The 14745-nt window shown below is 41.6% G+C and overlaps 1 protein-coding gene across 2 annotated transcripts; it reads right to left on the bottom strand.

Annotated features, from left to right (window-relative positions):
- Nucleotides 1-839: 839 nt before the first annotated feature.
- On the bottom strand, nt 840-11221 carry LOC135257125 (ankyrin repeat and SOCS box protein 2-like). Of its 2 annotated transcripts, none has more exons than XM_064339571.1 (10): nt 11138-11221; nt 9408-9753; nt 7940-8080; nt 7397-7563; nt 6822-6977; nt 5374-5619; nt 4974-5145; nt 3600-4170; nt 3330-3483; nt 840-2037 (listed from the first exon to the last, which is right to left on the bottom strand). In XM_064339571.1, exons 2-10 carry the CDS (start codon nt 9704-9706, stop codon nt 1895-1897), a joined length of 2049 nt encoding a protein of 682 aa, XP_064195641.1. In that variant the 5' UTR covers nt 9707-9753; nt 11138-11221; the 3' UTR covers nt 840-1894. The 2 variants fall into 2 exon arrangements, with proteins under 2 accessions (XP_064195641.1, XP_064195642.1); XM_064339572.1 differs by having other exon boundaries at nt 9408-9749.
- Nucleotides 11222-14745: the final 3524 nt, after the last annotated feature.

Raw genomic sequence — 14745 nt, 5'->3', positions numbered from 1 at the left:
GCCTGGGGTTCAAATCCAAAACCTGTTTACAGTACGAATACAGAGTGTCTATGTGCACCCCTTGGATTGACTATGACATGGGACACAGCTCTCATGCTGTGAAATGTTTACTGAGCAGACTTTACCTTTTATTGACCGATATGCCTGCCACACAGAGCATGCACCTTAGCAGCACGCGGAAGGACAACGGGGCCAAGAGCTCAGGGTGAAGAGCAAAACATGTTTTTCAGCTTCCCCTGCGGCTGAGTGCATGTGGGTTTCCCGCTCTGGGAAACTCAATGCCCCCTGGCTCTGCCCTGCGGCAGGTGCAGGGACTTTTTTTAACCGTTGCGGAGGGAACACAATAGCCTGCAAAGACAGAGCATCCGCCAGCTAGGCCTCGGCCACTGGATGGTGCTGGTCGTGTGTGTGACCTTCGGAGAAGGAGGCGGGGTCACAAGCTGCTAGGGCTGGAAAGAGCTGCCTGTCATCAGGAAGGGCCAGTGAGTTACTCTGAGAATGCCCTGCACGTGTGTGCATGTGGAATGTGACAGGGTTGTTGAAATTTGGGTATGGGAGTGTATCTTGAGCAATGATTGACAGTGACATTGCCTTCTTAGTGTATGAGTGTATCCAACCCATGACAGAAAAAGTATGAAAAACATTTAAAGTATGGGTTGCCAAATGCAACATAGTCCCCTAGATTTAATCTAAAAGTGTTACTGTTTTCCTACATTCATAATGTTTGAAATGATATATTTAATATTAATTATGCTTTCCCAAAATTATATTTTTATGGAAAAATAAAAAAAATTGCAGTTATACAGTACATGTTTTATTAGAACTTACACTCAGTAACATTACATTACATTACAGGCATTTAGCAGACGCTCTTATCCAGAGCGACTTACACAACTTTTTTTTTTTACATAGCATTTTACATTGTATCCATTTATACAGCTGGATATATACTGAAGCAATGCAGGTTAAGTACCTTGCTCAAGGGTACAACGGCAGTGTCCTACCCGGGAATTGAACCTGCGACCTTTCGGTTACAAGTCCAGTTCCTTAACCACTGTGCTACACTCCGTCCGTTCTTTTAGTTTCAGAAAAAGAACGCCTAGAAAATAACTTGCTAATACAATTTGATAAGATTGTCACAAGACATTGACTTCTGCGCTACACATTTGTCAGCTTAAAAGTGACACAAACCTGTTATTTTTTCTGTTAATGACTTGAATAATCTGCCAACCCCAAATATACAGTGATCTATTGTTCAACATCTTTACATACAATACATTTAGATTAATTCATGTACTATTCACATGGGTGGTTCAATAATAATAGTAAAAAATGAGACATTATTTTGTATATGAACAACACATTTATAAAACTATTTTCAAGGTTGAATTTGATGTGTTGCAAAAGAATCTTTTCTCCCAATACAAAACATTCTGTTAACTTTAACCAAACTGTGGAGCAAAATTCACAATGTTCACACAGCTGCTCAGATGAAATAAGGTCATCAATCCAAACTGTCTGTTAAGACGTATCCTTCATAATATATAACGGTTTGCACAACTGCATATATAAACGTACAGTGTCTAGCTAGCATGAGTAAAACATATCTGCCGATAAACCTGAGCAACATTTACAATATGAATAAAGACTGTACCTGAATAATTGGTAGTTAAACACTAAAACATGCTTTTTAAAAATTTGTTGTTGCATGCTTTGTTTTTGTTTGCTGCCAACTGCATGTAAAATCAATACTTCACAGCCACCATTTTCACGCAAATATAATGAAGAAAAGTAAATGTTTTAATTAGGCTGACTGTCCTATAGCACACAAAATGGGACTGCAACCTGCAGACTGTTATGGCACCACTTTTTGGCTAGACAGCAGCTGGTGTCTTTAATAGGCTTGGGAGCGGTCCACGGATAGGTACTTGATTAATCGTTCTGGGAGGGGCAGGGCGTTCAGGTGGTTGAGTCTCTCTGTTCCCACTTGTTTGCGAATCGTCAGTCTGCACACGTGCATCAGGGAGCGTGGAAGAGCTGATAAAAGAGAATAAGCCCTCAAGTTCATCGTCAGCACAGTGCATTATGTGCTGAACCTGTGTTTAGAAATATCACAATACAGAAAAGCCAGAACTCACAATTAATAATAAAAAGATTGCTTCAATTCTTTTTTTATTACTTTTATTCTCAGTTATAAAACAATCAAAATATATTGTGGAATTTGAGAATAACCATTTTGTTGCAAGCTTTTCTGTCTTGTTATAGCAATGAAAATGAGAGACATAAGTCTTATATTAAACAGGACATTTGTGATGAATGCTGTGCAGTTCAGACAAGCCCGCACTTTCGGTACATAACAATATGTTCTAACCTATCACAACAACTTTGTGAAGACTGGCTGAGGTGAATTAGGGGATTTAAACAGGCAGTTCAGATATGAACTATGAGACACAAGGAAGTGGTTCAATAGCGAGCTGCACGTGGCCAGTAAGTCACACTTCTATGAGCCCTCTGAGAATCTGACCTGTGTCCAGGCTGGCATGGTCCTGGCATGCCTATCGCTATAACAGTAAGTGCTGTTCATTAATGGCATGGCAAGACTGTTCTGAGATCTCCTTTGTGACCACCAGGGTTCTGATACTACCTGTCAATTAACAAAAAAGCTCCACCAAAGCAAAAAAAATAAATCATCCAAGTTTGCCCTTTGTGTCACTTGCTCTTTTCCACCCTCTGCAAGTGTCACACATGGCTAGTCGCCCAGAATCGGGCAGGGGTTGGCAGAAGAATTTAGACTGTAGAATTTGGACACAGTTGGTGGCACAACCCAAACCACTGTAGCTTGTGTTACAACAAAGAGGGCATTGCAGTACAAGGCCTTCACACTGCCAATGGAATGCCTGAAGAACAGCCTGCTCCCCTGTTTGTTGGATCACTGCCACTGTTATTTCTGCCCAAAGATAGTCTCTAACAATCCTTTACACGTTGAATAAGCTTGTTGGATTGAGCGTACAAATAACACATGGCATTTTAAATGAGCTATTGACATGGTACTAAATATTATCGCCCTCTTTCGAATTCTTTTTCTATGTCTTTATTATTGCAATAAAAATATGTATATAGATGTTTCCTACTTTACTTCCATAAACCTTTTTTTAACTCTGGTCTGTGCAGGACATGGGAAAATATTGGAAAATGTATAATGAGATACTAGTTATTTTATTAGGGAAGGGTTTGTCATAACATTTTTTTACTGTATGCTTGTGTGTGTGTGTGTGTGTGTGCGTGTGTGTGTGTGTCTGTGTTCGTCTGTGAGTATGTGTGATGTTTACCGTTTTTCTCCTTGATGACTGCCCAGTCCTCGTAGCTGTCCAGATGTTCGATGAGTCTGGCACAGAGCTGCACGTTGCCAACGTAGTCAAGCAGTACGTCGATAATGGGTCCCGCCCAGCGAGAGATCTGTGGTGCAGAAATGATCTCGCAGAACTGAGGACAGCAATCAAAGAGAAAATTATCCAAAGCAAACCAATAATCATCACCATCACCATCACCATCTCCACCAGTTCCCACTGTGACCATCATCGAGCCCCATAATCCTCTACCTGCACAGGCATTTTGGGAGTATCCTCATCTGTCTCGTCATCCAGGCTGCTCCTGTCACGTGTTGCTTTGATGGGTGGGTGGGGGTTGCAGCCGTAATGACACTGAAAGCAGGACAGGGCATCACAACCATTGTCCATCAGATACTTGAGCAGGGAGAGGTACTTCATGCAGAACATGACGGTGCCAGGGAAAGAAGTTGGGTGGGTGGGAACACAGGCGTTGATATTGGCACCATGGTCCACCAGGAGGGTGACGGTCTGGATGCAGCCCTGCCTCAGTGCCACTAGCAGTGGGCTGAACATGTCCAGGTTGGGGTTAGCGCCTGCATCCAGGAGCATGGTGGTGGCGCTGATGTTGTTGTTCATGACCGCAAGGTAGAGGGCCGTGCTCCGGCGGTCTTCATACATCTTGGAGCGGTCAGGTGACAGCATGGCATTGACATCGTAGCCGGCATCGATCAGGACCTCCAGGACGTCGTCCCTATTGCGTTCAGCGGCCAGGTGGAGGGGGCTGATTCCACTGCGCTGTACACGGGCCCTCCTGGTGACAGGGATGAGCAGGGACACAACTCTGGAAGGCAACAGCATGGGAAGGGGTCACTGGAAGCTCACAGAGCCCAAATGAATGTTTGCTGAGAATTTAGATGACTCATATACTAATGTTAGTAAACCATACTGTCCTAATAGTTCCTGTAAAACTACACTTTACTAATGAACACTGCACTGTATTAATAATTGTTGAATTTTTGTGTGCCCTTCATCAGCACCCTATTTACAATTAAATACTAAATACTAAGTCTGCCACAAAAACAAAAATGTAATACTGAGTAGTAAATAATAAATAATAATAATAAATAATTCTCCTTCCTCTTCTTAGTAGTAGTAGTACTAGTAGTTCAGTTCAGTTAAGCTCACATAGTGTGAGAGGGTCGTCATGCTCCAGTCAATTTCTGCCCCCTTCTGCCGATCCATTCTGGGACCAGCCAATCGCTTTCAAACATGTTTAATATTTTCGTTGTTGCTCTTGTAGTGTGACAGGTACGACGAGGCGATTTGTCACATTAGCCAATTCTACCAAAATGTTAATGACAGATCATGCATCATGATAAGGTAACGTACTGTACAGGGATCATAGCTATAACATTTTAAAGCTAAAATTAGAATTGATATGGGTATAATGTGACAAATGAACCTAGTGGCCTGATTATTACCAATGTGACAAATGAACCTAGTGACCTGATTATTAATGATATTCCTGTTCTCATCTGAAACTCTTTTTGTTGTACCGAGAGTCCATTTTGGCCATGTCAACCCCAACCATTGACATGCCCAATGTTTTCTTTTTAATGTGTTTATCAATGGAATAGTGCGTACTCCTCATTTCCACGCTGGGCAGCGATGTGCAGGGGCAGAAACCCAGATTTAGCTGCTCTGTTGGCATCAGCGTTCAGAGACAGAAGGAGCTCCACAATCTCTTCATGGCCATTCTTACTGGCCTCGTACAGAGCTGTAGCCCCATCATTCACCTGGCTGTTTATATCCACACCTGGATCAAACAGAGAGCAATATCGACTTTACTGGCAACACAGAACCCACAAGGAACCTAGATAGACCATACAAATAACCTACATTGAACATATACATGTCATGGCCCCTTATCCTGTGTGAAGCAGGTCTTATCGTCTCTTGCTGGATCAATATAACCTAATAGTGGTTGACATTGACAAGTTACAAATATCTTAGGGTATCAGACCAAACATTTAACGCTGCCCACCTTTCTTCACGAGGAAGAGGAGAGCTTCCGCTCGTCCGCTCTGGGCTGCGATGAAGAGCGGGGTAATGCCGTACATGTTGCGGGCGTTGATGTTGGCGCCAGCTCTCACCAGCATCTTGCAGATCTCCACGTTGTTGCGGCTCACGGCCTCGTGAAGGGCTGTCCAGCCCTGGAGGCATGTTTTGTTCACCTGGGCTCCATTGCTCAAGAGCAGCTCCACGCTTTCCACATTCTCTTGCTCACAAGCTGAGAGAGAGGGCAACAGTGAGGGGGGCAATGTCATACTGAGAAATGCCATCCTCACACAGACACAAACAGAAGGCCTCCCTTCCCATTACTGTGTCGTCAATCCATCAACATTTTTACTGAAGCCCTTATCAAGGATGCCTGCACAATGGCAGCTGTTGATTGGCTAATCCTACAAACACATTGGGATTCAGCATGCTGATGTGTGGATGCTGAATTATTGGCCATAGCATCACCCAGAGAAGGAGACGTTTCAGTCAACAGGATTGTTCTAGTCTTATTGTGCAATCCTCAGGGGTCGGTTTCACCAGCTGCACATACCTGTATGCCTGGCCTGATGCTTACATTCAACATAGAAAATGCATAGAAGTGCATAGTGCATATAAAGGTCAGATGTATAAAATACACCTGTTGCACCAATTAGGTGTAGCACTACACATGGGTGTAAATTCTATGCCTACTACGGGGTAGGCGTTAGTGAAACATTTGGACTATTCTCCTTGGTGACACTCTTTGCAAAATTAAAAACAATGACCTCTGAATATGGCGCATCTCATCTGTAGACGGCCCAACCAGTGCGCTTTCAGATGCGATAGAATAATGCAAGATCGAAACAAATCCTCTGCATATATATGGGGATAGTGAGTTTATTGAGCGCTTTTGTTTCGGCAGGGCTGAGCTGTTTGAATTAATTGACGAGCTCTTACCTCTGACCAGAATGGTGCGCTGTCTCTGCATTGCAGTTGCTAATACCACTAGCCCTAAGATTTTATGGCGCTTTACAGAATACTTTTATGGCATAAGATTGATGCTAACTAATCAAGCAGTAGTAGTATTGTAGTCCAGCAATGCGCACTGGCTGGAAACATTTGCACTATAGAAGGTGTCAACTCACATCGTCTACGCTGGACTTAGCTGTGCCAAGTCATATTTTTAGATGGTGCAACAGGTGTAAATACGGATAACAATGTGCCTATGACCCTGGTCACAATCTGATGTACCAACTACTCCACAGATATAATGGCTGCATATTACATAGGTGTGCTCCTCTGATGCCGAAGAATGGCTACACAATCACAACTTTTCATTTTTTTAAATGGACACACTCTAAGGTATATGAATTTCACTGAAAGCACCTCCCCCTCACGAATTTACCCAGAATCCTCCCGATAACGTGGACATCCAGCACACAGGAGTGTTACCTTTGTAGAGCGGGGTCTCTCCGTCCTTGTTGGGGATGTTGGGGTCCGCCCCGCTCTCCAGCAGTTTCTGCGCACACCCCACGTGATCTGCTGACGCGGCCAGGAGCAGTGGTGTCTGCTGCCGAAGGGTGCGGCTGTCAATCACCTCAGGGTGGGCTGCAGCAGAAGCACACACAGGATACAGGTAAGCCACCATGCCAGGAAAAAACCAGACATGAACGCATACCAGGAGCAATGAACTTTGCTAAGCACACCCTGTGCTGTGGTTCTATAAAAATAAAGCAGAGAAAGCATTGGGTTGGACATAGAAATGTTTTTTTATATCTGCCTGGTAAGAGCCAGAGAATTAGTCTGTGCTTGGCAAGCTTAATTAGGGTGTATGGCTGACAATGTCCAACAAAAAATAAAGTAAACCACAAGTACACCAGGTTCCTATGTGGTTCAGGTGGCAAAGGTGCTCAAAAAGTAAAAGTAATTAAACAAATGATTTATTTTGTAAGAGAGCAGGGACTATAGGCCTAAGCAACGAGTGTGCTCCGCTCACCCTTCAGTATGACCGAGTGTGCTCCGCTCACCCTTCAGTATGACCTTGAGGCATTTCTCTTGTCCGTAGAAGGCCGCTTCGTGAATGGGGGCCCAGCCCTGCTTGTTTGGCGTCGTCAGACTTTCCCCCATCCATGACAATCTAATCAGTCTGTCTACAGCACCATTCTGGATTGCTTCGGCAACAGGGTCCAAAAGCCTGCGAAAGCAATGCGTGACGTGGCCATTTGTGCATTTATCCTCTGAATACTTCAATATTTGTATGGCAACTTTGTTTCAAACAAATCTACCCCACGATTCAATTTCTGAAAAGAAAAGAGTTCTTGCCATTTTAACTGTCCTGATATAAAATAAAATACCGGATATACTGGTAAAACCTGGGCAAACCTAACGTTTACAATTATGATACCATTTCACCTTTAAAAATGTATGACCTAGCTAAGGCTTTCATTTTTGACTTATGTTTGTTTAAGTCTCACGTCTCCTTTTTGGAAGAGTGAACAGATTTCATTAGCTGAAGCTCCCGGAATTGATGTTGGATGAGTGAGCACACCAGCAGTAAAGAGAACACTCACTCCGCAGATTCTGGCGTGAAATACATTGAGCCGTTGTATCTCCTCCATGCCACGCATCGTTGCCCTTTGTCTGTGATGGAGGAATGGCTCCTGGTGGCTTCAGTCATTAATTCACTTTGCTGGTCTCCAGTCGTTGTCTCGCTACAAGAATGAATTTGCATGAATGTGCTTTGAGCAGCTGAACAGTGTCATTCCTGGTGCATCGATCTGGCCTAAAATAAGGATGTCAATAATCAACTGTCTGTGATTAAGAGGACTACCAGAGGCTACTCTGAAAGACATGAAAGGGAATGTAGCTTAACTGCTGTTGGACACACTCCTATGTTCTAGATGAAAAAGGAAAAGATGGGAAAAAAAAATCAATTTATAATTATTTTTGCACTCATAGGAAGTTCAGCTTCAACAAATTTGTGTGCCATTTCATTATCTAGGAAATACCATCTTTGGAAGGTAGGCGAACTAAGTTATAGGCTTTACATGTATGTAAATGCTTAGCTTGGCTATAACCTGGCAAAAAGGCAGGTAAGATCCTAACTGGACAAAGTTTCTTAACTCCCTCTCTGAGGTTAACAACTACTCTGATGTTAATAGGCCAAGTGTGACACAGCAATGTCTGCTGGTACCAATTAGACACTGGCCAGCAGCCCAGTGAGATGATGATGTGGGGTTTGGTATCACTGGGCTGGAGTGTCAGACTCTGTGACTAAGCACAAAAAATTGGGTCATCCTTCCACAACATGGGCAACAGCAAGACCAGACGTTTTACATTGGATGAGAGCCTATCTTACTTATGGAGCCCAAGTCATAATACATGAAAAAGAAGCTGCCAAACCTTGCAACATATTTTGAGTCCAATGGGATTGCAGCTCAATCTCATACAGCTGTCAAGTGACTGAAAGAAAGGCCAGCTGAGAATTAGCTGACATTACAAATAACGATAATTACTGCAACTGACCCAGTTATAGTGGGTAAACACTTACAGCATTCAAAACAAGACAGAAAGTAGTTAAGTCAAATCAAGTAAGAGGAGAGGTGGAGCATTTAGCACAGTGACTCCCTTTATGGAAATGAAATTTTAAAAAAAATTCACAAATCTCTGAACTCTTTCCTCCAGTGTCAGTTATGGTATGGACAGGGCTTTTAGCTTTCCTTCTCCTAACCCCTTGCCAATTCCCATGTACATTATATTTACCTAAAATACTAATCACATTTACTAACCAGCCTTTTAAATTGTCCAAAAATAAGGCTATAACGAGTTTGAACTAAACTATCTTGTTCATCGTTTTTACTTTGGGGAACAGAAATAAACACTCTAATTTTCAACAAGCAATGCAGTGATGTAAAGTTGAAAAAAAAAAATCAATCCGATTACACAATACCAATGGCACAGAACAACTGTGACTCACTTATCAGATAAATCTGTGTCCTGTACATGTCAGGTGCTGACTAGATTTACACTCGCACTCACCAGTCATCTTTGGGTTGCATAGCAGCGAAGGTGATTGACACTGAGGTGTTGCGTTGGCACAGAGGTGCGCTTTGTGTGAAGGCTGGGTTTGAGTTTGGCTGGTTCCATGCAGGCCCATTCTGAAAAGCAGGCGTTTTGGTGGAGACTGCTCTGGCGACAGATACGTAGGCATCAGCCAAGCTCTGCTCGACAGCCAGCTCAATTAGCTCATCTTCTGACAAGCCACTGTAAAGACTGTAGTCGTCGGACCCAAGCATCGGACTCCTCGAACCAGACACGGACAAGCTGGCGGTCGCCATTTTGTCGTTGATGAAGAGACGATAGCAACTTCCTGTGTTGGTTCTTCCTTTGAATCAATAAAAAAAGTTGTTATTATCATGAATAACAGTCTGGCTTAATTGGTTTTTTCATGTTAAGTGTTGCCACAAGTGAAATTACCATGTCCTGTCAAAGACTATTTAAAACTCATAAATGTGTTCCTGATCAATTTTTGAAAAACACTTTGAGAATAACATAGTGGGCAGAGGCTGACTTGCAAAAATGTTTTAGTTTGTGCCAGATTACAGATGTTTACCAAATGACCAATGAGATGACTTTAGCTGACTTAAGATTTTGATATCGTTGCTCCTGCCTTGGAGGTTAATCACACTCACACCTTTAAGTGGCAAATTTTCAGCAGTGGGGCCTACCATGGTCCCTTTGCCATTAGAAACCAAGTGGAGGACAATTTAACAGGTGCTGCTAGAACTGAATCTATTTGCTGTCCGCAAAGTCACAATTTAGCAGCCACTATGCTGAAATATCAATTTTGATATTGACTCCAAGAAATGTATTCTCCATAAACAGATGATCATTTAGGATTTCAGTCTGTCTGTCCAAAACATGAATGCTGTAACATCGCAGATTCTGAAAACTGCACTGAAGTAATCAAATAAACGCGCCAAGTATATGCAACAATTTACAAAGCGATAGTTATTTATATGGCAACAGTTCATTTGTAGTGAAGGCAACTCTCCATGATGTAATCTTAAAGATCCATCATGACCTTGACTCCCTCCATCCAGACAAACACACATTGTCCACTAGCTGCCTTCTAGCAGCCCACCCTTGGCAGTCCACCAGGTTTTTACAGATTGGCACTACAGAGGTCCATGAGAGGACAGTTGAGATGAGGTCGCTAGGATGAGGACTTGTCGCTAGCCAGCTGCTGTGGTAGCAATTTGCGAAATGCTGCTAGACTGACAGATGGCACTGATGGCAGTCCAATAGGTGCTGACTTACTGAGGAGTTACTTTAGACACTTGACTTTGAAACATTTTGGTAACAGCGGGAGAAACTGAGAAGCAGGAACATATTTATAATATACATATATACTGTATTATATATATATATATATTTATATACATATATACATATATATCACAGCCAGATAGATTCATCTGCTTCTGCAGAAATCCCCCCAACCAACCCATCTAACAAATTCACCAATCAATTTAAAATGCCTTGCTATTTGTTGGGACAATATTTTTGTCCCAAACCTATGACCTATTATTTAATGAAATAACCAGTCTCACAGGCAGAAGTGTCCTAACTTCACTACTTTCACTGCTTCCTTAATGTTTTCTAACATTGCAAAATATATGATCCAAAGCACTGTTAAAGAAAACAATCATAAATACAAGCTAATTTCATTATAACCTTATAAGTAAATCAAAATATGTGATTCCTACCTCAGTGAATGTGTTGTGGAAGAGCAGCTAACTTTCACTGCCAATGATATCAGGGTTACAATCCTTTTGCCCTTGCAGGTTCCTTACCTCCCTGCAACTAGACACTTGCTCTGTGGTGGGAGGTATATTTCAAGAGATCACATGTGATGCATACACGCAGACGTGAGAGCCAACTTGAATTGTCTCTTTTTTTTCTTGAGCTGAGAAAGCAAATCACTGAGACCCATTTAAAGGCAATGCAAGATAAATTAATTGAACAACCAGAATGGCATTAATTGTGATCTCAATGTCAATATAAATGTTGTAGTACAGTGTATTACTTTTCATACATTATCAATTATCCTGAAATAAGTGAAAAGCACTTTCTTGAATATGTTAATAATCTACTTAGGACTGGGTCTCTTATATGGTCAGGATGAAGTTGTTCATAGCTGTGGAAGCATTTCCTGAGTAATATGTAGGGTGGATTATACATAAATTATAGAAGCACATATCCTGTCCAAATGATCCAAAAGAATATAAGTGAAGTTCAGGGGGGAGCCAGAAAGATATCCTACAGAACATTTGCATACGGCCATCTTGTCATTCTGTATTTTATACAGTACTGAAGCTGCTATTTAGCCTAGCCTATCCACACTACACAAATGTGAGGCTGTAGTCCATGATTTGGATGCAATGACAATTACCGGTGTTAGGTTATCAGTAACTCTATTGTACAATCAGCAGCTCCCATGTTGTTCCTGTGATTCAACTCACAATACATTCCGCATCCATGGAAACTCATTAACACCTCATTCCTGAACATTGACCCCCTAACAACCCCTATAGTGTACTTTCACATCTCACATTAGAAATAGCTTCCCAAACACTTTTATCTTAGCTGGGGGCAGTAAGTATAGCACATCACCTGCTCAAGAGAGTATTTTAAGGCCGCTTAACAGGAAGTGCTAAGTTTCTCTACTGAATGCATTAACACTTTCTCTGTGTTTGGGGAGACTGCTGGTGATTGTTATGTAACTGAACTTATCTGAAACAGTGCAGTAATTACATCACATGGTGAAAACCAAATTCAGTTTGACTTGTTCTGAGGCAGCTACGCTGAAGAGGTTAAATTCTCTGAGATTGTAGAGGGACTCTAACCAATGAATTACCCATAATGAAAGGAGTAGAATCGGATAGAGCAGCAAAAAGGCCAGTACACATCATGTTGAGTCGTGTTTCTCATGAATAAATTACATGAATCAAAACTGGAGCGAGGAGGTACTCTATCCATACTCTGCACTTCAATGGCGATGTCTATGACGACTCTGTAATGTCTATGACGACTCATTCTGTAATGACGAGCCAGGAGCAATATGACATTATGCCCTGGAATTAGAGGGAGCAGCTACAGCTAACAGGTCATTAGCACAATGTGGTGACTTTGCCATCGGCTGTGGGTGGAGGTCATAATAATGTACACACAAAGTCGTGTTAGAGACTGGGAAGGGAAATTGCCTTCCCCCACACACTATGTGGCACCCTTCCTGAGTGGCAGGTTCACGCATTGTTCCAGGGGGACATTTGAGCTAGCTTTGCTTTCAAATAATTTAAAGGATCTGGCCAAGGTGTTTTGGATTACAGATCTGTTATTGAGTGTCATGTTATATTTTGCGTTATTTTTTGTGGTTTAAGCAGAATTGCATTGCAATGCACAAAAGGCAGAGCCCATTTGTTCTGGGATAAATTGAAATGTTATTGCAAGAAATCATGCTGCCACAGTTTCTTGGACTGGCGTGGGGCGTTTAAGGTAACAGCCTTGCTATCCCAGAGAATGTAATTTAATTTATTTTTTGATTGACAGCAGCCACTTGTGTGGTTGCTCTATCCATATGAAAAGTGAGCATTCCCATGTGACCTGACCGATGACTCAAGTTTGTCATCAGGTCCAGATCGAGGATTGTGTCCAAGGTTCATTTATTTATTTATTTTTAAATGTGCTGTGGGTTGAGGCCAAAGTGGGGAAGAAACCCTGCTGGCAATTTCACCTTGCCTCTGTTCACAGACCCTGCTGTGAGTGAGAAGCAAGGACCTTTATCTCACTGGAAGCAACACGAGACCCACTGCAAAATCACAATCTGAGTTAGCCTATTTGCAGAGTGAGAGGTTTTAATAGCAAAAATAAATAAATAAATGAACAAATTACAGAATTCAGTGTTGCCAGGTTAGAGAAATATTTGTCTCTCAGAACTCACACAAAGATAGTCAGAGGTGGGGATCTTGACAGTGATCTCAAAACCTTTCCGGTTGTACAGGTAGATACTCAGTTTCCTGCACCATACATGTACTGCGTAACCCGTACCAACAGTATTTTAAAACTAGAGGGACAAAAAATAACACCTGTGACTTTTTCACCCATTATTTGTATCTTCAAAGTTGCCTAATTTGGCAGAAAACACAGACCTGGCAACACTGATTAAATGTCACTGGTACAGGGCTGCAATACTTATTGGTCATGCTATTTCCAGAGCGAGCATAGTGTGGGCAATTTCTGCATAGTAACCAGCTATTACACATGTCAGTAAGATCTATTGGTCTATGCCATTCTGGTCTATACCATTTTATAACAATTTCATAAAATGGTATAGACACATGCAATTCAAATAATATTTCTTTTTAAATAGTTATAAATAAAGTACCATCAAAATAAATTTGTTGTTTTTTGGAGATTTTTTTTTTATCCTGAAAGCAAAGACATTCTTACAGTGCCCACTAGAGGATTTGTTATTGGCCATTGAAGACTTTGTTTCTGACATCATTAACAAGAAGATTCACATAAAGCACTTTCAATGCTGCCAGATGATCATTTTCTGAAGTTTGTCACATTGTACACAATATCTCCTGACCTTGACTTATTAAGTCAACATCTCAAGAAAAAATATTATCAGGGATGGATTAAGGATGTCCCGGATAGCATGGACTAAATTGAGCTTGTGACTAATTACAGGGAATGCTGTCAATCAGCGCATCCACTATTATTTTGATAACTGGTTAACACAAAGACATTGTGTTATGTCTATTAAAAATATGGTTTCAAATTTATGTTTATCATCTTGGAAAGAAACTGACAAACCAGCATCATTGCCGATAATACATTTAAAGGGATCACTTTCTTGGTTTTTTAAAAATGTTACAGAATTGATGTTCTCTGTGAACTATATATTATTTTGTTATGGTTTATCTCATGAATTGCATCTTAAGTAGCAACAAGGTATGACTGCCTTTGTATATTTTGGATTGTATATACTATGTAGGTTGTAGTTAGTTATTGTTAATGTTTTGATATAGTATATATTGCAACCAATCACCCTGCTGTAATGGCCTATGCCCACCAACAGCAGGGAGGCATTGCTGTGGGTTTTGGATGTTGGCAATGTTTAAGAGGCGAAGTCCCTAAGTGAGAGCGGTATTTTTACGAGGTGCCAAGTTCTGGCCATTTATGCCCTTTGTCCCCAGCTGGCTAATGTGTGCTAATGTGTGTGTGTGTGTGTGTGTGTGTGTGTGTGTGTGTGTGTGTGCGCGCATTTGTGTGTGTGTGTGTATGTGCGTGTGTGTGTGTTGTCTTTTGT

This window comes from Anguilla rostrata, chromosome 6 (genome assembly GCF_018555375.3).
Source record: "Anguilla rostrata isolate EN2019 chromosome 6, ASM1855537v3, whole genome shotgun sequence".
Lineage (NCBI taxonomy): Eukaryota > Metazoa > Chordata > Actinopteri > Anguilliformes > Anguillidae > Anguilla > Anguilla rostrata.
Note: the sequence above shows the minus strand (reverse complement) of the source record. Positions and strands in the feature narration are given on the sequence as shown.

Coding starts and splice junctions, on each gene's coding strand:
- LOC135257125 (XM_064339571.1), bottom strand. CDS start 9,706: ATGGCGACCGCCAGCTTGTCCGTGTCTGGTTCGAGGAGTCCGATGCTT. Junction 4,171..4,973: donor GCCCAGCGTGGAAATGAGGA/GTACGCACTATT, acceptor GTTGCCTTCCAG/AGTTGTGTCCCTGCTCATCC. Junction 2,038..3,329: donor AGTCATCAAGGAGAAAAACG/GTAAACATCACA, acceptor CTCTTTTATCAG/CTCTTCCACGCTCCCTGATG.